This window comes from Serinus canaria, chromosome Z (genome assembly GCF_022539315.1).
Source record: "Serinus canaria isolate serCan28SL12 chromosome Z, serCan2020, whole genome shotgun sequence".
NCBI lineage: Eukaryota > Metazoa > Chordata > Aves > Passeriformes > Fringillidae > Serinus > Serinus canaria.
The window spans coordinates 14,898,366-14,925,618 of record NC_066343.1 but is presented as its reverse complement, the minus strand read 5'-3'; the positions used below and the strand labels follow the sequence as shown (position 1 = coordinate 14,925,618).

The 27,253-nt window shown below is 38.2% G+C and overlaps 1 protein-coding gene across 1 annotated transcript in view; it reads right to left on the bottom strand.

Annotated features, from left to right (window-relative positions):
- The window catches only part of MCC (MCC regulator of WNT signaling pathway), a 180,648-nt gene that overhangs the window by 56,477 nt on the left and 96,918 nt on the right, over positions 1–27,253 (bottom strand). The window contains 2 exon segments of the mRNA XM_030237101.2: positions 2,488–2,630; positions 9,289–9,402. Coding sequence (XP_030092961.2) covers positions 2,488–2,630; positions 9,289–9,402 — 257 coding nt within the window.

Sequence of the window (27,253 nt, the reverse complement as noted above, 5' to 3'; positions counted from 1 at the left end):
GCGAGAGGCAGGATCATAGAAAGGCAAAAAAAGCTTTACTCAAAAGAACTGCACCGTTTTTACAGAGTGGTACGATAGGTTCTTTTCTATTGGCTAACTAACAGAAACATCTTTGTCACACACTGTCCTTGAGAGGAACAGAAAAGTAAAGTAGAAAAACATCACCTGTAAATTGTTTATAGTCAACAGGTTATCACATCTTTCCAGCTCCCTAAAATTTCTCACAATCCTCTGTGAGAAACGCTTGCAGTTTCTCTCTCTCTGTCCCATGGCATCCACGTGTGTCAGCACTGGGGAAACATTAATCTGTTATGAAATTAATGTAACCTCTGGTTCCAGAAAGACAGCCCATATTTTGTGGCAGCGCAAATAAAAACTCTCCTCAATACCAACTGCAGGCTTCAAAGAGACTAATCAAAACTAAAATCCTCCCATTTTAGAGGAAAGTGTAACTGCTGAGGACCCAGCAGCACTGTGGTCCCAGAACATCCTCACTCAGGACTGTTCTGTTCCAGCTCCTGGACTCAACAGTCCCCAAAGCCAAGGGTGGAGCACTGTGAGTCACACCTGTTCCAGCAAGGACAGCAATTGCACCACCCTTGCTCTGCGGGATGCATGGACAACTTCTCAAGACTGACACATGTGGATCACAGAGTGGATGTACAGAAAGCCACAGGAGGAGGTATCAGTTTTCCTTCTTTCAGCTGGCTTTACAAACCCTGTGGAATCCCTTCAGTTTCCATTTTCAGAAGGAATATTTCTCCTCTGTTCCCCAGACACCAAATTATTGGCCTGCCAAAGAAAATAATCTATTTCCATCATTAAAGGAAACAAAAAGAGGCACTAACTTAACAAACATTCTTTGTTCTTACTAATAAAACCAAAACAAATAAAACCAGATGAGGCTTCCAGCTGTCTGAGCAAAACAAGCTCTCATATGATTGAATTAAACTGGAACGGCATGACAATGGTGTGGCACCTGTTGCAGCAGTATTGTTCTGATGCCTTTAAAGGCCAGAACTACCCAAAAGGGATAGAAAAACTGCATTTTTCATGAGAAGCAGCATGTACATCCCCTTAGGCTTGGCTCTTACACCTTATGTTCTGTGCATGTCACAGCTGACTCATTTAAGGATATGGTTAACATTCAGAGGTATCCACCTGATTCCGATAGTTTGTAATTGTATACTACCTGGCATTTACTTTGCCACAAGGATTCCAAACACACCATTTTTATTAATTCTATGTAATATTCTTCTTAAATGTCATAGACTTTTTCTGTCATTCAAGAAGAAAAAAAAATCAATGCAGCTCTCATGCTTTCTCAGATTTTGCTTTTCAACTAGTCTTTTCAAAAAAAGACAAATGAAAAGTTTGTTTGCAGAGATAAGGGAGTTATGGGGATTTTTTTCAGAGAACTACTACCAGCAGGAAATACCAGAAAAATCTCACCATGACCATTGCTAGTTATGATCATCTCACAGGCAACAGTACTTATATTCTTAAACAACATAAACATGTGATTCTAACACTGCTTTAGCAGTGGTAAATACGTATGTGATTGTATTTCCTCTCATTTATGGTACACCAAACATTCTTCTTTTTGCATTCTAATATATTAATGAAAGATTAAGTGAGTAGCTGTAACAACATTGTCTTGTGCTAGCAGAAGTATTTACAACGAAGAAATGAAGCAATTATCAAAAAAAATGTACAACTAATAGGTAAAAGGAAAACTAAAAATTTGCTATATGGCCAGAACACCACATCACCATTACCCACAAATGCATCAAATCTAACTTGATGTTCTCTAGAAAATCCACAGAGTCTGGCATATCATTGCATCCTCACTAGGAAAACTTTAGGAAGCTCCTTCTGCACTCTAGTCCAACTTCTCTACATTGAATATAATATGTAAAAACAAGTGAGGAAAAATGTTTCCATCTGATGTTTATTTTAACACAGTAACAACCTAGTGCAATACCTCGAGCTTTGCTGCTGCAGAACCAGGTAACAACATGACTTGTACCATTGTGTTTTGTCAAAAAAGCCAGCACAAGAAGAGGCAAAATCTACTGATACCTATTTGAACCATATCTTTCCCACAAATGATTTGGCTTAGGTGATCAACAGGAGGCTGCAAAATAAAGTTAAAAGCAGAGGTTCAAGTCAGGGGTCTTCATCTTCCTTTACACACTGTTGCTATCACTTACATGGTACACTGGCACATTACAAAAAGGAATATTTAGATGTCACGGTGCATGTTTTGCAGTGCTTGTCAGATTTTGCAGTGTGGCTTTGCCAGGGAGAAGGTAGCACTTCCTGGGCGCTTGGGATGATACCCTGCAGAACACACACCTTAACTGTGGGCAGCTATTCTGTACCCGTCATGACGAGCCTGAAAGTCATCATCATACTCGACTATAACTCGCACCATATCTTGCACCAGTCTTGCGCTGGCCCTGAATTCCCAGGAAGATGCAGTACCTTATGGTTGCTCCCTGCAGCCGATCGATTTTCTTGTTGAGTTCGGCAATGATGCTGTGCAGCTCTGTGATCCGCTCCTCGTAGCGCAGCGTCGTTCGCTCCTGCACATCCTCGTGCTCTCTCATCAGGTGGGACTGCTCACACTGCGGCACAGAAGCAAGGAAACAGAAAGGGTGTTATGGACAACCACAGGGAGATTGGGCACAGGGCAGGAGTGCACTGCATTATGTTTTTCCTACTCATCAAACCAACAGCGCCTTAGCAAGAGAAGGACAGGTTTATGCCAGTAGGCAGTTACAATATTTGAGGAACTGACAGACTGTGCAGTGTACTTACTTGTTTTTTCCCAAGGAGAAGTTGCCATTTCTGCTTGGAAAAAAACCCCACTATTTGCAACACAAAATAGCTATAAATTTATAATCTTTGAATCTTAGGATCTTCCCAATGTGGTCTAAATTAGAGCAAATCTTACAGCAGAAACCACATTATTATAAAGCAATCACACTTTGAGGTTATAACTTCATCTCTGGTGTAAGTACTTGTTTTTATTAATGTTTATAGGTAACAGCATATTTTTAATATGTTCATAATCTCCAATAAAATGCTCATGATGTGAACAATTAAAGAGCTACATGACTGCTTGTTTTTCATACATATCACAATATCCTCCTTTTTCCTTCCAACAGTATTTTAAATGTAGTCTCTGTGGCTTACTCTTCAGGCCAGCACACACTCTATTTCAATTACAACAAACCATTACAAACCACTGCAATGACAAGACAGTACTGCATGATGACTGAAGCTTCGCTTTCATTTCTAACATTTTGCTTCTGACCCCCTTCAGTCACGCCTCCTTGCAATCACACAATGCTGAGTACCATGCTGTCAAAAAAAGAAAACTCAGAAGCCACTTAACAGTATAAAACCCAAACTCCTTAACTTAGGAGCGGCAATGTAAAATCCTAGCATTTCTAAGGGCCAAAATTGATAGGAATATTGGAGGTCTTCCAAAATTGCTGAATCAAACAGGTTTTCTTTTTCAAATCAAGTAAACACTCTATACAAGCTAACTCCCTAAACCCTTTGGACTACAAAAAATAATGAAGTCATAGATGTGCCAGAATTTTCATAATTTGCTCTCATATTTTTTAGCCACTTACATTCACAGCTTGAGAACATCATCTACATAAAAGACTGCTTGAAAATTAAAATCTACAATAAGCTTCAATAACATTTTTATATCTAATTGTATATAAATTTATTCCACAGTTTTTAACTTCCAGGAATATGCACACTTAAAAGTAGCAGAGACATCAGAGCACTCTACCACAGACTACAACAAAATACTTTCTACCTTCAGCTGTGGTAAAAATCACTTTCACCTACACTAAGAAAAACAGATCATATCATCACACTCCAAAGGAGAGGAAAGGAACACATTTCAGAAGACTAATAATGTTCACTGGGCTTATGAAACTTCATGTTGGCAACTGATAGGCTGTACATGTACATTATGATGACTCTTTACAGTAGGATCATTCTACAGCTTATTTCTCACATTTCCACATCTTAACATTGTATCTTTCGGAAGAACTAGGCTTTAAAAGTGCAGAAGTAACAGAGAGAAAGTGTTTCACAAAAGCTTTAAAGCAGCTTTAGGGGCAATACAGACTTGCTTCTTCGGCCTTTCCAAACCTGAATTTCCTCTGACACACATAATGCCCACAAATGCTACCTCAGCATTATCAAGATCAATCTATTATGCGTACTTGTGGTTTTTTTAGCTTTTAAACCAAAGGGATGTTTCAGATAGAGTGTATAATAATTTGTTTCCAGACAATAAATAAAACCCAAATCACAACAATTTTTGTCTTTCTAAGCTATGCCTGAAAAGCAGAATTTGTTTCTATTGACTGAAGATATATGGACTTTTGCTAATGGGTCTCAGCCACATTACAACTTGATTTCTGTTTTCTCCAGCCATTTCTCAGGATAATATCATTCAGTGACAGATGTACTTTGTGAACAACCAGCAATCTGGCAATATACAATAGCTTCACATTTGACTTTTTAAAAGAGCTCTTGAATTATCTCAGGTAAAAGCAACTGGAAAATGCTGAAAAGAAACCTCTGTAGAAGACAGGCCATGATGCTAAGGACTGGTCTGTCTTTGAGGCAGGGAACAGAACTGCATCTCCTCAGTTCTGGTCAGCCATCAAGAAAAAATGGCAAAAGCATCCAAGCAATGGAAACATGGTTCAGTATGAATCCCAAAATGCACCAGTGGAAAACTCTTCTTGCTATTCAGAATCGCTCTTTATTGTGGAACAGTCATCTGAAAACTTAAAAAGGAAAAGAAACAAATGCATATTATTCTACCCACTGCAAAGTTTTTCTCTGGGATACTGTGGCTGTTCACCACCCTCCTTAGTTTCTTTATGCTTTGAGTCGCAAAACGGCAATCTGCTAGTCTCTACTTCTTTCCAAGGTGTTCACATTCAGCTCTTAAAATTTATTTGCATGTCAGTCACACAATACAAGATAAATATAAATATCTAAACCTTTAAAAATAAATAATAAATGCCTTATACCCTTTTCCTCATCTTTCTTCCAGCCTCATACTTAAGAGCTCCAGTCTCAAAACCCTTAAGAGGTTTAATTCTCTGAGAACAGGGATAACCCCCTGAGAGGTTGCAAAAGATGAGCAATTAATTGTTGGAGTCAGGAGAGAAGTTTCCAGCACAGTTCTCAATATAAGTTGAGAACTCCTGGTTGTTATTTGGTACAGATAAAAAAGGTTACTTAATTTACAACAAAAATTAATAATGGTTGGAAGCACCATGATCTCTTGATGCTAGGAAACAACAACAGCAAGAAGTGTATGAGGGAGAAGGATGTCAAGAGAAAACATTTTAATTCAAGCTTATTGTCTGAACAAGTGATTCTATTTCCTATTAACGTACATGAATTCTTAGTGAAAGAAATACTAGCAATGTGTTAAATTCTGTTAATCTTTATATTAAATTTGCAGTGTTCAATCAGAGGTCAAAAAAAAAAAAGAACTATTAGCAGCAGTGCTCATTAAAAGATGCCCCAGTGCCCCAGGCCCTGCAGAGACAAACACTGGCTGTGGTGTTGTTCACCAAGAATACAAGTCATCACCTGAACAAGCCACAGTGATAAACCTGTCTAACAGGATTACAGAAGCTAAAAATCTTAGCTCAACTAATACAGTATTTAATTTGAGAGGAGTGGCAGATTTAAAAGTAGCAATCCATTAATCTAAATTTAAGTATAAAACCAAGTCTATAGTGCTAAATCCTCAATCACAAAAGCATGCATGGTCAGAATGTGCTATGTTCTGTGTATACTTAATGTGGAAGATGAATACAAGCATACAGAATTAATCCATGATAAGATAAGGACATCACACAACAAAACAAGGAATTTTAATGTTCATCTGAACACCATGCATTCGTATTTCAAGTTTCTCTGTTAAATGAGAAACTGAAGCCTTCCTGTTCTTACATGTCTACATAGAATGTTGCTTCTGCTCTTATATGTCTACAGAGTGTTGGTTTTATTCTTATACTGAAATTCTGCTGTTCCTCCCTATGGTCTGAATAATTAAGAGGACGGCAAAGAACTATTACTGCAGTAACGAGATGTACTGCTGTGACCCAGGATCCAGAACAATACAGCACATTCTTTGTCTAGAGCTATTATAAAAATCCAAAATAAAAATGACTAAGCACAAAGAATGAGAGAACAGGACAACCCTGTGAAAGGAGATGAAATTATAAGAAAAATATAGTAAGTGAATTATCTCTTCTTGTTGAACTTGCTGAAACATTCAGCATGTTATTAAATCCCATGCTCAATCACAGAACTGCAGAACTCAATGTCACAGGATATTGGAAATGCCAAGAATGTAGACAGATTAGAAAGAAGATTATATAATATCCATGGAGGATAGGACTATAGAGGACTATAAAATGTGATATGGCCTCCTGCTCACAGATGTTGGCAGAAAGGTGGGGGATATGAAAAGTTCTCTATGTGCATTTCTTATGCTCTCTCTTCAGACTCCCCCTGTTCATCACTATCAAAGCCAGGATACCGTGCCACACAGAGCCAGTAGAAAGCACAATTCTCATAATCACAGAAAGATTTTTGGAAGACATTAGTAGTTGCTGACCAATGTTTCACAGCAAATTTCATTCAAGAGATCACTTTATGGCAGAATTGTACACTGATAAAAACAGAGAGACAAAGAGATCTGCTATGATACTGAAATAATACAAGCATGTAGAGAAATACTATATCCGGTCTCCATAGGCTGCAGATTTGGAAGGGAGTATGCTACAACAGCCACTAATCAATTACATCACTTCACAAAACCTTAAGCCCATGCTGTCCAACTAGCTTTCTTCACCATTTGTCAGCTATTACTTGACTTGTGGTTTCCCAAATCACCTCTACTTTGCAAGTCACTAATCCTTTCTTCCAAATGCCTCACATGCTTCATGAAATGATGGGAAAGGTATTACCAAAAATGCATTTTAAGAGCTATTTGTTCCAGAGAGCATTTACCATGCCAGCTAAAATGAAACATGTGCTGCCTTGGTAACTACGGTCCAGATGCAGAATAGAGATTTAATACTGACCCACTAGCATCTGAGTATGGTTATGCAGAACCTCAAACACCTCCTATTTAATTTATGCCTTCTGAACCTCTGATTCACATTAGATAGAGGCTGTAGAGGAAAGAATAATGAACTAATCTCTGTGGAGTGGGAAGTTAAAAAAAAATATGTTAAGTGGCACAAGTACTTGGTATGCAGTTAGAAAAAGAAGGCGAGGTGCAGTGGTTTCACCAGTGTATGTCTCAGTACTTAAGCACTGCCAACACATTCAATATATGAGTTTTGTTTGTTTAATGATTTAAATTCTTTAGTAGAGATTTGTATTTATTTTAACACATACTAAATTCTATCCTCTTGAGGGCTTTAGAAAAAAATGAACTGCAAAGAGATAAATCATTAAACCTTTATATAAAACTGTTCATTAAAAAGACTTTTTTTTTTTTTAAATCTGAAATCCAGCTATGAGCCTGCCTTTCAGATATTTCAGTTGTGTGCTCTTCACAGGTCAGGAGGCACTGATCACTATGCTTGTGTTTGCACGACTCAATATCAAGTAAAACCCCCAGCATTACAAACCAAGCACTATGTACGCATGCATAATTGGTAACCCATCAAAGAAAACACCAAACAATCTTGAGCTAACAGAGCACATGTTAATTGGTATTAAGGACTGATCCTTAATCCCAGCTGCCAGTGTGTATTCGGTACTGTATGGGAGCACCTACAAGGCACTCTCTTCACTGGCTAAGAGATAATATCTTTATTTTTAAATTAAGATCCAGAAATAAAAATAAAACACTAACAAAAACCCGTGGCTAGCATCAGACCCTCCAGAGTTATAAATAACAACAATAAAGTCAGTGCAATCATGCAGAATGATGTGGATCATTTGGATACAGTGAATCCATCAGAGAGTTTAATGATTGTCAAATGCAGCCTCATATCAAACTGTAAGCCAGAAAGAGGACTCTATCCCAAGAATGCCACACAAATTAGAAAAGGCTCTCAGGATTATAGCTGATAAACCATGTTATCTCCCAGCGTGGCTCTGGATCACATATTGAGGGGAATAAAAACATGAAAGTGATTTTACTTCTGGATGTTACATTGATGGTCTGCTATAACAGTATCACTTATAAGCCCACAAATCTTAAAAGGAGCTGAAAAAAACATTAGGGAATGCAGGCAAAGGCCAAAATAAGGGAGGATGAAAAAAGAGCCTGAAAATCAAGACTGCTTTGGCTTGAATTTAAGTAACACAGAAGACAGGCCTCATCAAAATGAAATAAATACTGAAAATTTTAAATCTGTAGTCACAGAAAAGCTAAGGAAAGGATTACAGGGACCTAAGGATTACAGGGACCACTGCAACTTACTCAGTCCCTTACCCACCTCAAGTCCAGGTCGAGGTACTTCCAAGGCTGGAGATTCTACAACACCTCTGAGCAATTAATTTGGTGGCACAGGACAAAATATTTTGTTTGTCTCTATCCAAGCATTTTGAATTAGTTTTGAAATGTTAACTATTTATAAAAGGTATTTGGTACAATGGCAGTATCTGAAAACAGCATTTTTTTGCAGAAGAGAGAAATATTAAAACCAACAGTTCAATTTTCCTTGCTTGCATTTGCCTCTATGTAAGAGCTATGAAATTATCAGAGTTCCAACCTTATTCTTTATTTAACCCCTTGGCTTTCCACTGGCTGTGTTTTCCACAATTCCACCATTCCAACTGACATACTGGAAGATAGACTGAGATCACAAGTAACTTCTCACATAACATCAAAACACTGAAAATTGGCAGTAACTTTTGATCAGTGTTAATTTGTGCTGTGTTTAAATGTAACCCAGGAGTGCAAAGTTCTGCAACCAGTTACCTAACCCACTGAGAGCAACTTGTAATTCTTACATTGTACAATAATTCAAAGCACTTGTTACTTATATTGACTTCAAAACAAAATATATCTAATTAATTTTACAGTTTTTTTTAGAAGAATGCCTTCAACACATAAAAGGTATAACCCATGGCAACTATGTGTGTTGTAGTCTTAAATTCTTTTGACTTGTGACATTGCTTGGTATTTTATCCTCTCTCTGAGGAACAATGACAGCACAAAACCAAGGATCTTTAGAATCTTGAACTACTATTGCTCACCTGTGCTTTTGCCAATTTCTTTTCCAATAGGTCACGCTCCTTTTCTGTTTGTTGTAGACGCTTATTAAGCTCCACAATGTCTCCCTTTAATGAAGCCAGGGCTGCCAAATGAAGCTGGAAGACAGAAAGGAAAGAAACAAATGAATCAAATCACAAGCCACTTAGCACTAGAGAAGAGACAGTATTATAATGCCAGCTATAGTAATGCTGGATTTCTGTAGTAGTTAATAGGAACTTAAGTAGAACAAAGTCTAAAAAAATTCCACATACAACTAATAATTTAACTAATAGTTTTTTAACTATTAGTTAAAAAAACTACTAGTTTTTTTCTTTCCAGGCAGAACACACATTCCTTCACCATATCATTTATAAGGGTAAATACAATGAGGAATAATTCAGCTATGAATGTGTAGATTAGCTCTAAAGCTACTTCATTAAGACGTAGCCTGAGTCTTGCGCTATAAAACCTTACATTAAATGTTGACTAAGATTTGCATTATAGAATGAGGTGTACCATGTTTGATGCCTTTAGACATATAGAGGTTATCAGTTTGGTGAAAGTGGATCGCTCATGTAAAGGATTTGCTTTTATTTTGCAACTAACGCTTACTCCACTGCGAGCTACTCTTCCGCAGTTGTTGCTCTCTTCAGTCCCACGCCAGCAAGTTTCAGTGATTCTTATCTACTAACCCACATATGAAGAACCCAAACTGTTTTTCTTTCTGCAGCAGATCCTTTTGATGAAAGATACTTTCTACATTTAGCTGATAGCACGCAGAAATATATATCAGGCTAGGATAACTCACAACATTGAAATTAGGTTAGCTACACAACTTAAAAACCAAGAACAGTTCTTACAAGAATTTTAATTGTTCCCACTCTTTTCTTGCCCTTAACCCCACTCATCGTTTCACCAAACTCATCAGCCAGAATTCAACAGTAAGTATTGACAACTGCAACTGGAAAGTACAGGAGGATAACTAGCCACTAGCCCTGAAGTCTTTCTTTGTAGTTGTAAAGAAACAGCTTCAAGTTACACTGTGTATGAAAACAGAAGTGACCTTTCACACCAGACCAAGCACCACAGCAAACACTGCTCTGCTGCCAAGATTCAGGCTGAAATACAAACTGCTTGTAATCCTCCACCCACTTTCAGTCCATCAAACTGATATTCTATTGGGTGGGTCACCTAAAAGTAATTTTTCTTGTTTCATTTACAATGAATCAATTAGTGAGTCCTATTTTGATACAAATTCTACATTTATAATACTGGAAGCCAGCAAAACCATAGCTGTTTTCACATACTGATGTGTAAAAGCAGCTGCCTGACAGCAGAGACCAGAACATTTGGCAACTGGCTCTTCACATACAGTATTCCCATTGTTAAGGAAAAAAACTCTGCCTTCAAGACAAGAAAGATTATTTTAAAAAGGTATTTGGATGCGAATTCTGCCTTTTTAAGTCCTGTGTAACTAGTTATTCCTTGGGTATCCTCACTCGTCAGTTCAGTCAACAGGATTTTATTACATCAGTTACAAAAATACCTTACAAACCTGCAGTTGTTTGTTTCACCACAACTGTACACATGCACAATTATATGTTGCACAACATTTAAGATTCTCAAGGCAGCCTCATTTTTCACATAAAAGCTCAGGAGCTCAGGCTTGCTATGGGCATATCCCACACAGCTTCCAGGAAGTATGTACACTGAAAACTCTGAATAAACCCAGAAACATCCTGAATACCCTAAAGTATTTTTGGCCTTCAGCAGAAGGAAACTATGCACTGATTTTACAACACAGGGAAAAAAGAACCAGACCAATTGTACCAATCTGTTCATAACTTGCTTCAGCTTTTCAGAAAATCTGATGAATTTCTGGGCCACTGTTTTACTGTATTCCCATAACAGAGTGGAATTGTTGCAATGAAGCTCACAACTTTGTTCATCAAAATGCACATCCTTCACTACAGCTTTCAAATAGTACATGAAAAACAGCTACAATTCTCCAAATTGAATAAAACAATGCTACATAAAGTATCATTCCCTTTCATACCCTGTAATTAAATGATCACCAGCTGTTGCTTTAATTAAATACAAGACTAATAATGCCCATACACATGGCCTTGTAATATAAAAGGACACCATTAATTTGAAAATCTCAATGAAAAGGAACTTGTTCTCTGAACAGCGGAACTAACAAGGCAGACTTCCAATGGATGTGTCTTTGTCCTCTTCACCCTCTGCAGTCAGCTCAGCTGTTCTTCATGTCCCCATGCATACTGCAAGCTGGGTAAGAAAAAACATGAACTGTGCCTGGTTTTACAGCAGCCCTGCTGCCTGGCCTAGCAGCCCCTGCCAAACACGGGTATCCAATATGTGAGTTACATCCTTCTCTGTGCTCAGTATAGCATCTCTCTTCTCCAAGCAGCCAAACGATGGCTTTATTAAGGACAAGGAAAAGTTGTTGTATCTTTTACCATTCAAAATTACCCTTTCATTAATTGGACTGTTTCAGTTTCCAAGTGCTAATAAACTTTTAAAAAACCAAAAAACACCCACAAAAACAAAAACCAAACAAACCAAACAAAAACTCATAAAAACAAAAACAAACAAAAAACCACCCAAAAAAACCAAAACAAAAAAACCCAAACAACACAGTGAAAGGGCAGACTACATAAGAAGAAGCTATCATAATAGAGGAGGGCTGCTTGTGATACTCTAGTTTGATGTGCAAGCGATGCCTCCAGCTACTACTGAATACATAAGGTTAACACAGACATTGTAACTATGTGTTCATAGTAGAGTCAAGCTCTCCTCTCCAATTCATTAAAAAAGGTGTTACGAACCATGGCTGCACTTTCCCTTAAGGTGGGAGCGCTCCCACAGACTATGCTTCCCAGTGCACTTGTTTATTAAAAGGTAGGTAGGTGGGAACTGGAACATGATCTTTGGATGTTGGTGTAACTCAGAAAAGGAAACATCTGAGCAAAGAGCTACAGTCCATGCAGAAGTATTCTGGGTGGGGGAAAAATAAAACTCATGTTTAGAAATCAAATTTCATAATCCAAAATATTAAAGTGGTAATGACTCAATTTAAAAATCTCAACCAGTAAATCAACCACAACTGTAACTCTGCAGCACTGAACTGCTACAGGATTGTGACAACTGAGAAAGAGAGAACTGAGGTAGCCATACAAAATACTGATTTTTTCTCTCCTCAGCAAACAATGACAGATAAGGCAGAGTCACTATGACTAACACTCATACCATACATTTATAGTTCAAGGTGGGCTGCCTCTGAATGATACAAGATTTTGAAACAGATCAAAAAACTCAGCAGTGTATAAAATTAATACAGACAGCACAAAGATTTCTGCCCATACAAGATACTGGTCTGAACATTTAAGCAATGGACTGCACAGAGATCTACTTCATACAGAGAAAGCAGTCAATTGACAAAGCCTGTACTGTTCAAAAACTTTATATTGATTCAATACATCTACTGGAATTCCATCAAGAAAAAAAACACTGTTGTGATGCTGAGGCACCCAAACTCTCCAACAGGACAAGCTGGGTCAACATGTGAGAACAAGATAAGAATGGTCAGACTAGCCAACCAACTTGCTTCTCTACAATCATCCAAGAAAAGAAAATACATTAGACACATAGGATAAATAAAAAATTCATTATCTGTTTTAGCTTAGAAGCTGCAATTTCCTTGAGCTTTTATTGCAGTAACAACAGCAGGTTGCTTACTGAAACATACACACCACACGCTATACCCAGTATATCCTGTCAGGTTTTAATATATTAAATATACAGTAAAAATTATTTATTAAGATATTACCAATATAAAGCAACAAACTGCATTATATGCTTTTGTTAAAATGCAAACCAATGTACAGATAAGCTTTGAAAGGTACTATAATTATAAAAACATAAGAATAAACTTAGGAAACGCAACTTCCTAACCTCTGATCAAGCCTCCTTTATGAAGGCAGTTTCTTCCTCATTATGCATCTGCTTCTAAAAGCATTTCATACAATACTGCAGACATGATATGTGATGCCTATTTTGCACTGTGCTTTGAAGACTGGTTTTGGTGCTGTGAAATATTTTATGCAGGAATCAGGAACAATTGTGGGCAGTCAGATTTCCGAACAATTTTGTGGGAAACAAATACAGAAGTAGATAGGATAATAAGATGAACTGAATGCCAAGGAAGCAGGTGACTACTGTACTGTTGTACAAACTGCTAGAAGTGTTCTGATGCCAAGAAAAAACCAAGAGAAAAATCACAAAGGGCAATGAATGAGGGCGCTGAAAAAATAAGGTTAAAGCCCTGAAAAGCATGAAAATTACTATTACACTCAGCATTTTTCTAAGCCATTGTAAAATGTGATCCTCACCACTAAATCTGATGCACATTTTTCATTCCCTCAGCCTGGAACCAGACTAATTAAACCATATTGCTAAAACCAGTTGTACAGACTGCACATGTTTGCTATTTTCAACAGAGAAATTAAAAAAGGACCTATGCATGTAATTCTTTGTGAAACTGAACTAGTACTCTTAACTTTTTTCCTTTTCTTTTGCTTCCTGTATTCCTTAGCTACAGTACTGCTGCACACCAGTTTGGGAACCAATCTTTAGAAAAGTAACCTCAGGCATGCTTATTTAATCATAATTTACTTACCAGGAAGCCATAAAATCATACCAAACTATGTACCAATACAATGCAGCCAAACACCAAAAGCCCATTCTATTAGTTCTCTGTGGGTTCTCTGAGCTGATCAGTAAAGCCCTGCCATGGGAGAAGGATAAGAGATAGGCCAGGGTATGCGTCCATGAAGCTCAGGAAGAATGTGGCCGGATGGGACTGAGCACAGCTGTTGCAAAAAAAGCTGACTTGATCTCAACATCAAGAGGACCTGAGTGTCAGTTTTGATTTTGATAAACAACTATCAACAGCTGAAAAAATCAGCTGGTGTGTATTTCTCCCCAAGCTCATTAAGAGCGTGAATGTCCAAGAGTGTGTCAGCCAGGCCAGTGTGGGGTTTTATACATGACTCAGCCCAAAATAAAAACTATAAAAACATAATCAACTGACAGAATTTCAAAGCAAGTGATAAGCTTGAGCTAGTTTCAATTCACACATTTACTCCTAGCAAAGCCAGGGATGCCCAGAGTGGCAGGGGTGATTACACTAGAGACCACACTGGTGCTCTGTGACTGAGCTGTGCACTGCAATTGCTCTCCTCTGCTGTGGTCAACTTGTATCTGTACTGGGTTCTGTGTTTTGTGACATTGTGCTAAAACAAAAATCCTGTGTACCATCAACTATCTTCAAATAAATAAATAAATCTGATGTTAAACATCACACCTTCCACATGTGGACTGTCTAGAAGAACCTGGTCAGAGAGTACTAGCCTCTGCCATTCTCTCTTTTTTATTTCCCACAGGCATTTTGCATAGTTTAGTGCAACTAATCCACAACATGGATAATTTCCATGTATTGCAACTACTTAGTTTCATGACAGGCACTATACATAAAAACATCTGATTAAATACTAAGAATGTTGCCACTTCTCTGAAAATGTTCCAATTCTTTTGTTATCAAATTACACTGGACACTATGCTGGCTTTGAAAACCCAAGCTGCTTCGTAACATAAGAGATGATACGCGTAGAGAAGAACAACATGGAAAATACAAGTTAGAACTCCAGCTAACAGTACAGAAAGGGCAAAACAGCAAATGTCTATACATTGTATTTTCTGACACCTTTCTTCTTCAAGAGAAGGAGGGATTTCAGTCAAGGAATGAAAAGGTTGGTGATAAAAGTTCATAGTGAAAAACACATCTGGAAACAGAACAATAAAACCTTCAGCAATCTCAAGGCTGCGGTTGTGCTGTGGATTGCTAGCTTTCATAAATGGCAGTACAGAACAGTATCAGGACTGGTCCAGAGAAAGCACAGACAAGGCTGGCACTTACCTCCTGAGGTGAATGAGAAATTTTCATGCTAAGGCATGGTAGATATACTGAAGACATGTGAACAAGGTACAGAGGAAAAAATTACACAGAACAGTAAGCGTGAAAGAAATCACAGCATTGTGTCACATAACCGGGAAAAAAACCCAAATAAAAAGAAACAAAAGTCAAGTCAAAGCTTCAAAATCTTTCTAAGAGAGAAGGTAAAAGATATGAAACTCATGTTACAGACATTTGTTACAGATAAAACCCCAAGGCGTTGTCAAGTTTACATTTTATCAGGAGCACAGATCAGCACTACTTGCAAACAACACTTACTTAAAGTGATTGCTATACAAATGTGTAGCTACCCTCAACCATTTTTCTTCTCTATCCTACACAATTTTCATGCCACCTTCTCCTAACCACGGCCCATAAAAGGTTCATTTTTTATGGCCCACATGATGAAATAAATGTAATCAAACCCAAGTTTCTCTAAATTTACTGACAGGAATGGAAGGGAAAAACATAAAAGAATAACCATATCCCAGAAGCAGTGACACGGTAAATGGATAGTCCCCAGACATCTTCAGCTGTATGATCTCTAGAGCACAGCCCTGAAATACCACAGTCAACAGCCCTGTAAGTAACTACCCAAGGCAAAGTCAAAATGACTAAAGAAGTTGTACCACCGAATTGCTGGACAGGCCTACAAATATGCCCTAAACTTTATGTCCAAAACAACTGTTACGTGCTAATAAAAAGCCCATATATTTTCAAAGTGACATACAAAATGGACATTTTGTGACTGTGCTTCTGAGGCAATTATTCTCATATTAAACATCAGACAGTTACTTCATATGCTTGTGCAATAATACTAAACAAATAATGTGCCAACACTTGCCAGGATGGAGCCATTCAAATTCAAGAAAAACAAAGACTAAATTTTTTTAAGACACAGTTTTAATTTGGAAAATCTGCAGAAGATGTTTTCAATCTGTTTGTATTATTTATAAACAATTTCAACTGAAGTCACTTGGGTTTTTTTTAACTGAAAATTAACATTTACAGGCACTTGTGAATATTTCATACTATTTCTTAAAACAAACCAAAAAACTATTCCAACTAAATCAAAGCAAAAAAATGCTCCACAAAGAAAATACAATAAAGATAGTTTTAGAAGTACACAGAAGAGGTAAACTAATGCTGTTCTGGAGAGCAGGATCAGTTTTAACATGTACTAAAGGAAAAAACAAAGGATGCAATCATGGAGTATTTTCCCTTGAAAAATTAATCTGGCAATTCACACTTGATGAATGGACCATGGTGCTAATTGCACTTCTGAGTATGCCCGAGACCTAGACTAATGGCTCTACTTCTATTAAAACAGATGTTTACAATATCATTGAAAAGAAAATTTTAGATACCATGAGAAGAAAATCCAAACATGGAGACCTAAAAATAACAAAAGGAGACTAACACTTGAATCTGGGGACTGCAGAAAACAACTACACGTTGGCAAGTTCACTCGTTTGGGATTCTTAAGAACCTTCCCTGAAGCACTACAGGGCAGCCACATGCGCAACCCCATGGCCTCAGAACAGGCATCTACACTGTGCAGGAAAGGTCAGCCTTGCTTTTACCTTCCAGAGGAGGAACCTGCAGCTATTTCCACTCCCAGCGAGGGAGCAAAACAACAGTAATGCAGGGCAAGAAAATAGGCTTGTGGGGAGACTAAGCTTAGAACAAAATACTGTCTTCATTTTTCAAGATACTATCTGCAATCACAGCCTTTCTTTAACTAAAAATAATAATAATAAACTACTACAAAATGATGAGCTAGGAGGGGTCGTAGCTAGGTCCTTCATCCAGTCTTAGAAGGATTTTATCCCCTTTCAGTGAGTATACTTGCCTTATACTTACTCTCAACATAATTTAACTAAGGAAAAAATAAGTCTGTTCCTCTTTGCACTGGTGCAGTGATAAGGAGATAATCTATCTATCTCCTCTTCAGCCCAACGTCCCCAGAGAAAACTAACAGAGGAGAAAAACAGCAAGGCTTATTGCAGGTCCTTTTCCCTTGAAATCTCAGGATGCCAAATTCCTTTCCAGTTTCTTAAGGTGACAGGCACACTATTTTCCCCTCAGGAACAAAATGAGTGGAAAACTAATCCTAAGAATGCACCTCACTCAATCCTTTGCATTTAGCATTATGGTGCAGTCCAGTGCTGGCTGCAACATTCCAGACATGGTGTAAGATCATCCACATTGGATTGCTTACCAAGAGTTCTGACATTTTTTGTAACAACTTAACTTGCTCCCTCAGCCTCAGCTTTTTCTGACTGACAATAATACAGATCTTTCAAAACAGAAATCACCATTCAAGAGCCCCTCAAACATTAGACACTACTTGTTATGCTAATTTAATCATAACTTACTAAAGTATCTCATAGTTCTTGAGTTCTTTCCAAAAACTATGGAATAGCAATAAACTACTTACAATGATACAAAGGATCTCTGTCTCCAGAATGACCCATGTGATCTGCTGTCACCATAAATTTAGAGAAATAAGATCTGTATTGCCAGGTCCAATCAGCACTTTGTTTCTACCATAAACAATAAAAAAAAACCAAACAAAAACCAACTCAACCCAGAAAACAAACAAAAAAAACCACCAAATCCTCTGGGATGTACTTGTCCAATTGTTTAAAACTCTCAGATAGAAAACATCTCTCCAGCTTTCCATAATCAGTGTATGCCCTAAAGAGCTTTACATTAGAATGTCCATTATGTAACTTCCAAAAGTATAGCTCTAAAATGATTTTTAGAAGCAGCGAATCATCTCTGGAGCTCCCACATGTAACAGTGAAATTCTCTGGATGCACATGTACTTGCTTAACAAAACACACTCAGTACAGTTCTTAATTATTTCACCTTCCCAAGGTTAGCTGCACCTCTGAGACCTCCATTTCCCCTTCCCTGCTCCTTTAAGCTCCAGCCAGCAGCCACTCTCCTGATGGCTCTCCTCCTTTTCCACCTCCTGATGGCCACTCCTTCCAGAAAGCCCAGCATCCCTAAAGACACCCACCAGTCAAAGCCTCTCTAGAGTGAAAAAGCTGAGAAGAAGCTGAGGTCTCCAGTGACCTCCCAGCTTACATTGAAGCAGTGGTTCTTAAAATGCTTTTAGGAAAAAACATATTATATGAGTTATGAGGTTTTAAGTATCAACCACCTTTACACTCCTGGCTGTAAATCTCAGACTAGTCCATGCAATATTCCCAGGTCACTCTCTCACTATTGCATGTCAATTCTTAGCACAAACAACTGCTTCCTAGATCAGAACTTGTTGTTTTAGGCAGAAGTCAGTTCTTTTGCCCGGTAATCTTCACAAGCCAACCAAAACTGGATGCATAACTTCTCCAAGGACAGATCATTTCTTCAAACTTACTACAAATCCAAGGCAGGAAAATTACTTATGCTACTATAACTTCAGTTGCTGCAGGAAGTTTCTAGCTCCATGCCATAAATCTTTGTGTGAGGTATTTTTGAGTATTTCTCTCACTAAAAAATACCCAGTACATTCTGGCATTTTCAATCACAAGTCTTGCATTTTTCACTGCCTCCTCTTTCTTATTACCTGGTCAATGCACCGGGGAAAAGCTAACTAATTTTACTGAAAGCTTTGCATGCAGGAGCAGTTAGCATTACTTCCTGCTGAGGTTTTCCACTGCACTGGATGTTATTTTTCAATTTATAATTTTAACAAATTGGATACAAAACAATTACTGTTGCAAAATACAGCCCTGATAGGGCTCTGTGATGAATCATCTCTGAGAGTGAGTATGTTATAAGGAAGTGAGTATGTCAACAGGTACTACAACACTGGTAGAGGAGTTTGTTTACAACAGAAAACACTAAAAAAAGCATCTGCTTATCTGGATTTCAGTGCACCAGTAAGATTTTTTTATATTTCTGTAAAGACTCTTAATGAAAGTATGCTGAAGAAAGAAAAGACTCAAGCATACTATTGTAACAAACTGGTGCCCCTTTCTAAAAACAGACAATAGCCCTATTCAATTAAGTTCTTGCTCTCTATACCATAACACTTTGATATAAATCTCTCATTGAAAAATTCTACTTAAAACCTCTTATTCTTCTATCTGGAAAAACACAATTTGCATTACTGAAAATCACTTGAAGGTTCCCCCCCCCCGCCCCAGGCAGGATAAAAGCAGTGTCAGAGAAACAAGAAACTGAAAATGCCCTCCACCACCTTTCATCCTCCAGATACCAGTTATTTGAATGTTCAAATCTAGTGCTGGCCACCAGAAAAACTTAAGCAACACTTCTGCATGACGCCTCAAACTCCCTTCTGATAGTAACTACCTTTGAAAGGAAGCAAACAGCATAAAGATACGCCACTCATGAACCAGAGCTGTTCAAAAAAACTTGATAGCATGAATACATTTTTATTTTCCAGTCATACAGCTGACACTTAATGCAATAGAACCTGTAGTGCACAACCTAAGAAGGTGAAAATAAACACTGATAAACGTTTATTATCAATTGTGCTAATACAGATAAATCTGCACAGCTGGCAGACCTCAACTTGCTTCCTGAATAAGTATCCGCATAGATAAAATTTTAGGATTTCAGTAACACCTGGATATATTACTCCATTCAGGAGAAGTATTTTTTTTTTTGCCATGCACTGGACTAAGAACCCAACATGGTATCTCTGTCTGTAGCATCAGACACAGCGCCTTGTTCTAAGTTGCTTCATACTTTTTCAGCAATTTAACAGGCTTCTCCCAGTATAAAAGCAAGTAGGTGTTAAATTTGCAGAGAATCAAGAGTCTGTAGCATGACAAAACCAAGCTAGAGCATTTGAGTCAACTGGTTACAGCAATTTGTTAAGATGGGATCAAAAGTAATTCAGAGGCACAGACAGTAATTATGAACCTGAAGTGTTCATGAATGCAATGGTTAGAATTTCAGCCCAGCTCAAAACTCTGTCTGCAAAACACATGGGTGTCTGGAGAACCCTGGTACAAGATTAAACATTTTTCTCTTAACCTCTCTTCCCACAATGACCTCATTTTCTTTCTTTTTTTACTAAAAGTTCAGAGACAGAGGCTTGACAGATGAACTTCAGTTTTTCTTCAAGTAAGGATGTCCCTATTTTCTTTTTCAACTGGTATAAAAAATTTTATATTCTTGTTAATCAAGAAGTGTACAACAATTTTCTTAAAAGCCAAAAACTTCTGCAAATGAAAAGCCATTTTCTAACCACACTATTTCATATTTGGGTTTAGACTACTCATTTTATATGATTTTTTTCTCTGCAATTTTTCTGCAAAATAAACCTGCAGATTCAAATGCGTCTACCAGACAATTAATCTTCACTTGCATATGAACACACTCAAAATTTAATTGCACTTACTGAAATTACAGATGCTTATTATTACAAACTTGAAAGTTTCTGTCACACAGAAAACCAGCAATTGCTCTAACATGTTGAGATTAATTTACATAGTATTCCCAATATTATGCATCTGTCTCTACCAAGCCCAAGGCAGAGTCACTCCTTATCTTGGACTCGGAATGCCAAATTCAACCCTGTATTTCACCCATGAAATCCTATTAAATAAACAGGAGTTGCATAGATATTTATGAGTCCAGAGCATGGTTCCATGGAAAGTGCACATCCCCTGAGACTGTTGTTCTCTCCTTGAGTGTAATTTTCTTTGCTTTAAATCATCAAATAATAACATAAAAAAACATTACTAATTCTCTAAGGAAGTCAGGACAGCACAGAAAGTTGCTTCTACAGCATTTTGATAAAATACATTTTTTATGTTCATATCACACAAATGCATGCCTATAAATGCACATATGAAAAAAACCAAATCAGGGATCATGACAAGACAAAATTTATAATTTAAAGGCCTTGTATGCGTTACACATTCCACTTAACACTTCAAAATGTCTACATCCTTCTTGTGACCACTTTCACTAACATTCACCCGTACAAAAAGACTCAATGCGACCCTGACATATAAAGAGCTTTCAAGCAGTAACTGGCACAGCTGTAAATTTACATAAGGCTCTACAAATAAATCTTGTGCTCTTTGCTGCCAATATAGAAACATAAATCTTACGAGGTACACAATGCAGCACCACCTTATCTGTTTAAAGTAGGGCAAATATTTTACTCGTGTTAATTGTCCTGACAGAAAAGGATCAACACTGCATTATTCCATCTAACACATGGTTTATTTTTCACCCCTGAACAGCACGTAGGCCAAAAAAATTTGCTGATTCCAAAGATGTAAAGCTATTCTGTAAGAATTCTTCATTAAAGTTGTACCTCATTCATACAGCATTCCTGTTTGAATATTTATACAACATGTGGCATATTACTCATATAATCTAGCAGAATGAAAGTGGAAGTTACTTTTTTCATTTTTCATGGCTTCACCATCTGTGTAACAGAATACTTCACAGATAGGTGAAGAGTTACATTGGTGCATTCTTTTTCATTCAATTTCATTTACGTTCTCAACAATTGCTTCTGCAGGCTCTAAAATCTTGACCTATGAAGAAATATTATCATTAATGCAATTTTAAGAATGAGACAGTAATCACTCTAATGTAACTGAAGAAACATCAGTGAAAAAAAAATCAGTTTTTCCATCTTAAAGCAGATTCCTGTGTCAAAAAGCATACTAAAGTGCTGTATCAGACCAGACCACAGACTGACAGTCCAGCATCCTCTGCAAGTGGCAAATGAGAGAGAAGTTGAAGAAAACATGTAAGAACTACCTTTACACATTTGTAAAGCTTCTCTGGTATTGCTTTGCACATTCTGCACCTCAAGGATAACTTTTGTCCCTTTTGATCTCCTTCACATCACTCATGAATTTATAATGGTCTCTCAAAACATATATCCCTTTTTCTTCCTTATCATCTGAGGCTAACATGCCCTAATCTATTTAACACACAAGCTCTTCCACTTTTGATCCTCCCAAGTGCCTTTCTTGGGACTGCTTTGGTTTTACAGTTCTGGTGCTTGACACAGCACAGCCCTGTGGGACAGTGCCTGGCTGTACAGCTGGCCATGCAATTTTTTGCTGTCAGCAACCTCAATCTATGCATGTATTAAATCACTGACTTCCACTACAGTAACAATCTAGCCTGCACATAAGCAATCCTTGTGTTCTCAAGTATTTCTCCTGGATATATTCCATGGTTTTCTGCGCTGAGAATTTCAAAATCGTCTGGTCTGTCCTCCCCATCACCCCTACCTTAGACAATTGTATCAATTGCAAGGAAAAATGCAGGTCTTTAGGAGAAACCAGGGGGAAGGGCATTACAGTTCCCACTCCATGAAGCGGGCAGGCTGTGCCTTCAGCTAAAGCATTTCTGGGGATTTGTTTTGTATGAATGCTGGTAACAGCTGCTGATATGCAAGCAACAACACAAAATGTCTGTGCACACAACAGGTATACAAAGGAAGGCAACTTACAAGTGACATCATGGCATGATGTCAGACATCGCAATTACCCAAATTATTTGTATTCTACAGAGCTGTGGGTAACTTGACTCTTGAGCAGCTAACTTCAGTGAATGAAACTCCTACTTTCATATTCATATTTTGACAAACACCACTAGAAACATGCACTTCTGGTGAAGCACTGCCACATACATCCAACTCGAGCAACATCCCCACACCTTCCACCAGAGCCCACTAGCTCTGCTAAGCGTGTATTTAGACAGCTATGCCGTTTCAGTATCCAAGTTACACCTACACTGTGCCATGTTGACTTAGTTGTAAGCCTTGATGTTCACAGAGGGAGGTCAAGGGCTCACAGGTGGCTGCACCAGTCTGCAATTCCAGCCTGAACTCTCCTCCACTCCTGCCTGTTATGATTTCTCCCCTCTCCGGGGTCCCGACATAAGATACTTTTATATGTTGTGGGGTTTTTTTTTCTGGATTGTTTATTCCCTTCCCCACATACCATTCTTTTCCTGTTCCCTCCCTTCACCGAAGCTGCCAGCAACTCCCTGTGCAGCCTAGAGCCTGCAGTACAGCAGCTGTTTCCATTCAGCCCTGTGGGTCCCTCTGAGGATGGAATTAGCCCCTCATTAACCCTCTCCCTCCTGCTGTTATGCACGGCTACAGCTATTTAACTAAGTGCAGGGAGCAATTAGTACCGTCCCTGTTTGCAGTCACCATTCCTGCCTCTTTCAGCTGCAATGCTGAATATGCAGCAGCATAGTCAGTTGCCACAGGTACCTAACAGCTCAAAGACTCTAGAAATTAAGGTCGGTAAACAGATAAAAGAGACTGTGTGACACGGATCAGATTTCCAACAGCAAAGGTCAAGTTTTAATACATGTTATTGCTTGAAAAAAAACAGCCATTTTACAAAGTAATCTGTTATTTCTTTATGGTTTTGTGTTTGATTTGTTGAGGAATTTTTTAACCTTCTCAAAATTGTGGAATTCTTTATGATACTTCTTTGCTGAAGTACACCTGACTGCTCCATGTGCCAGAGTACTTGGGAATATATACTGAAAAACAAACTTTTAAAATCCTGTTGAGATAAAACAGCTTTTTAAAACAAGTGGTAGCTGTAGAAAATTAACATTGGTTGCTTTTTTTTTTTACACTGCAGTAAGAAGGTGAGTGTTCCTTCTCCTCCCAACCACAGTCCCCAGCTGTCTCAGTCAATTTTCAAGTATTTTGTCCTACACAAGAAAATATTGATGGCTTCCTTTCACAAACAGCTACTTGCCTCAGGCATCTCATCCAAGTCTCAGGTTAAATTTGTCATTTGATGGACCCCGACTGCAATTTACACGAATCTCTTACTACAAAATAGCCAGGCTTGAAAGAAGTTGCGCAGCGCTCAGTCAAGCACAGGCAGCAAAGCTGGAAGTGGCTACTTGGACAGAAGCAGCAATGCCTGCAAACCTGACCCTGATCAGCCAAACACATTCTTCCTCCTGCTCACCCCAAACTACTGGGAACAGCCACAGAAGAGTGTTCTGTGCTTGGTACAAGGCTTGCTGTCCTAGCAACAGACCTTCCCCATCACTGTTTTGTTTACTCTTCCTCTAAACTCACCAGAGGCCCTATTACTTTCATGCTGAAGGAAATCTGACTGCAGGACCTGGGACTCACAGCACAAACCCTTGACAACACAATGATTCTGTAACATATCTTATTATCTTAACTGTTACTATCTGTATTATCTTATATCTTAACTGTTTATTCAAATGTTTACTCCTTAAGTGAGCCTACGACTGAGTCTGAGGCTCTTCTAGCCATGCAGATGTTAAAATTTCTGAGGGGGTAAGGGCTCAGGAACAAACTAAAAGCAAGCAAGCAGTTTTCCTCTCAAGGAAGAATCCCTCCCTACCCCATGACCTGAAATTATTGCTCCAGCACAGTTCAATGTCACCCACTGAGCGTTATCTCAAAGCACTCTGCAAAATATTCCTTGCAGTCTCAACAACTGGAAGGGTAAAAGAACTACAGACACCACCATGAATTTGCTCTTTTTTGAGTCACACAATGGGATATCTTCCTGCCAATCTGACTGTGCCAACATCACTGTAAAGTAATCTAATCAGCAGGAATCCAAATGTCCACTAAAACAAAAAGGAAAAAATAAAATCGGACCTGACCCAGAAAATGAGGGAATATAATTTATTTTCTTGTCCTGTTCTAAGATTCCAGCACTAGAATTCACCATATGAAAGCCTGTGCCGATCTGAATAAAAACATACCGATATACATGGTATATTTTAGAGTAAAAAGGTGTCAGCCTCACTCAGGACATGCTTTGAAAGAACTAAATCTGGTCAGAGGACAGAAAGTTTACACAAAACACAATATATGAAACTAGCACAGGGGAGACAAAAAAAGACTCAGTCCTACTGTGCCCTTCCACTTCAATGAAATTGTAATCACAAACATATAATTGCATGCATAATGTGGTTTAGCTACCTAGGATATGAAAATTTGAGTTTAATTTTTTTATAGTCCTAACATACCATATATCCACATGCAGTCAAATTTAAGTGTAGATATTTATTGAAGGAAAAGATGTGAGAGGCAGGAAGGGAAGAAATGTTTCCTGAGATTGTGTGCACCAGCTATATGAGATTCTCACATTTATCGTTTCAAATAACTCCAGTAGAGTATTTCTGTAAATGTAATTTGTAGTCCTCTTTAATCCTGTTACCAAGATTTCCCATTTGCCCAGTCTCAACAGAACCAGAGAAATTTATAATCTGCTTCTCTGAGCTCTGATCATGCACAGCTCATGCACACTCAAAAACCTCCATTCAAGTTCCATTTATAAATGTATAATGAGACTGAAACACTGCACTAGCAGAATATTACACAATCTCTTCAGGTGGTGCTGTGGGTCAAAACTGGATTTGCATTAACCTGGTTAAGATATTTTGCTGAGGTCAGTTCCACTGCCCAGCAAAAGCATGAGATTCAAAGTAAGTCTGCAAGACTGCAACAAGAAGGATACCACGGCACCTTATCTTTCTGTAATCTTTCCCCCAATCCATATTAAGATGAGCAAAAATTCCAGTTTGGGCTGCTATTAGAAAACAGAGCAGGGATGCTCATGTCTCATGACTAGCTAAGTTTTTGAGCCACAATGGTCCAAACTCCAAACCCCACAGTGGTAAGAGGTTTGTATCATCCATTTTGCAGCCCTCCTTGCAATTACTTCTACCTGAAGCTCAGAGCTGGTTGTATAATTCAGTGCTACACACCAGCTGTACTCTGGAATCATCAATTCTGCCTTCCCTTCCTTTTCATACGATACTAGGCTGTGTACCTAGAGACACATGCAGCTGTAGGGCTTACATTTGCTTCCCTTGTAGTCACCCCCAACTTTTCCCAAATGATGTGATGCAGACTGTGGGGACTTGGTCAGTAAATGGTGCTGTGAATTAGACAACCCTGCTTTGAACTAATATACTTGAGTTTCCTGAGATTTAAGTTAGCTGCTTTTCTTAAGTAAGGACATTAAGGGCTTTTCTAATTAATAGCAAATGTTCCATTACATTACAAAATCAGAAAATAGGACAGAGATCTGGAAAAGAATTCAAGGACAGTATAAACCAGATGTCTCTAGACAAGACCATTACACTTAAACATAAACATCTCTCTGCACAACTCACGTACATTTTTGCAGCGTTACCAACTCAACACTTCCAGTGCTATTCCATATACCAGAACTACACACTGCAGGAGACACAAATGCAGCACAATCAGCCATGGGAAAACTGGGGTTTGTTTTACATACTCAGCTAAGCGACTATCAGTGGACAAGTTTGAACTGCCAACAAAAATGATGGAAACTGTGAGAATCAACCATTCTGTCTGCTCAACCCACTTTTCAGCTATGGGCAGAATGAAGGCAGATAGGAACACACCAGCCCTTCAAAATCCCAACAGGCCTTACATACTGTAGCTTAATTTTATCCGAGCTGATTTTGGGTTTCTAATCCTTACACATGGGATGGAGCTGTTTCTCCCACCAGTCTGAATCATCCATTTTGAAACTATTACATCTTCCTCCTCCACACTCCCTACAGATAATAGGAAGATGAGACTTTTCCGTGCCTAGTGCAACACAAGTATACTATGCCATTTCAAACAATTAAAAAAACTATTACATGGGCAGAATTTAAAAAACAAAGTCCTCAACCACTTTTTACTGAAGTCTCTCACCCAGCTAAAAACAAAGTAACATCATAGCTTAACAGAATTAGGTTACTTTCAGAATTAGGCTAAAACAAACCAAAGAATCCCCCTCCCCTCCAAAACAAAACCAAAACTCAAATTATTTCATACTCTTAGAGTTCAAATAACACCAACAATAGCAGAACATTGAGAAATTCCTCTAGGACACAGAAGGTAAGATTGAAAACACATATGCTACTGGTTAAGGATC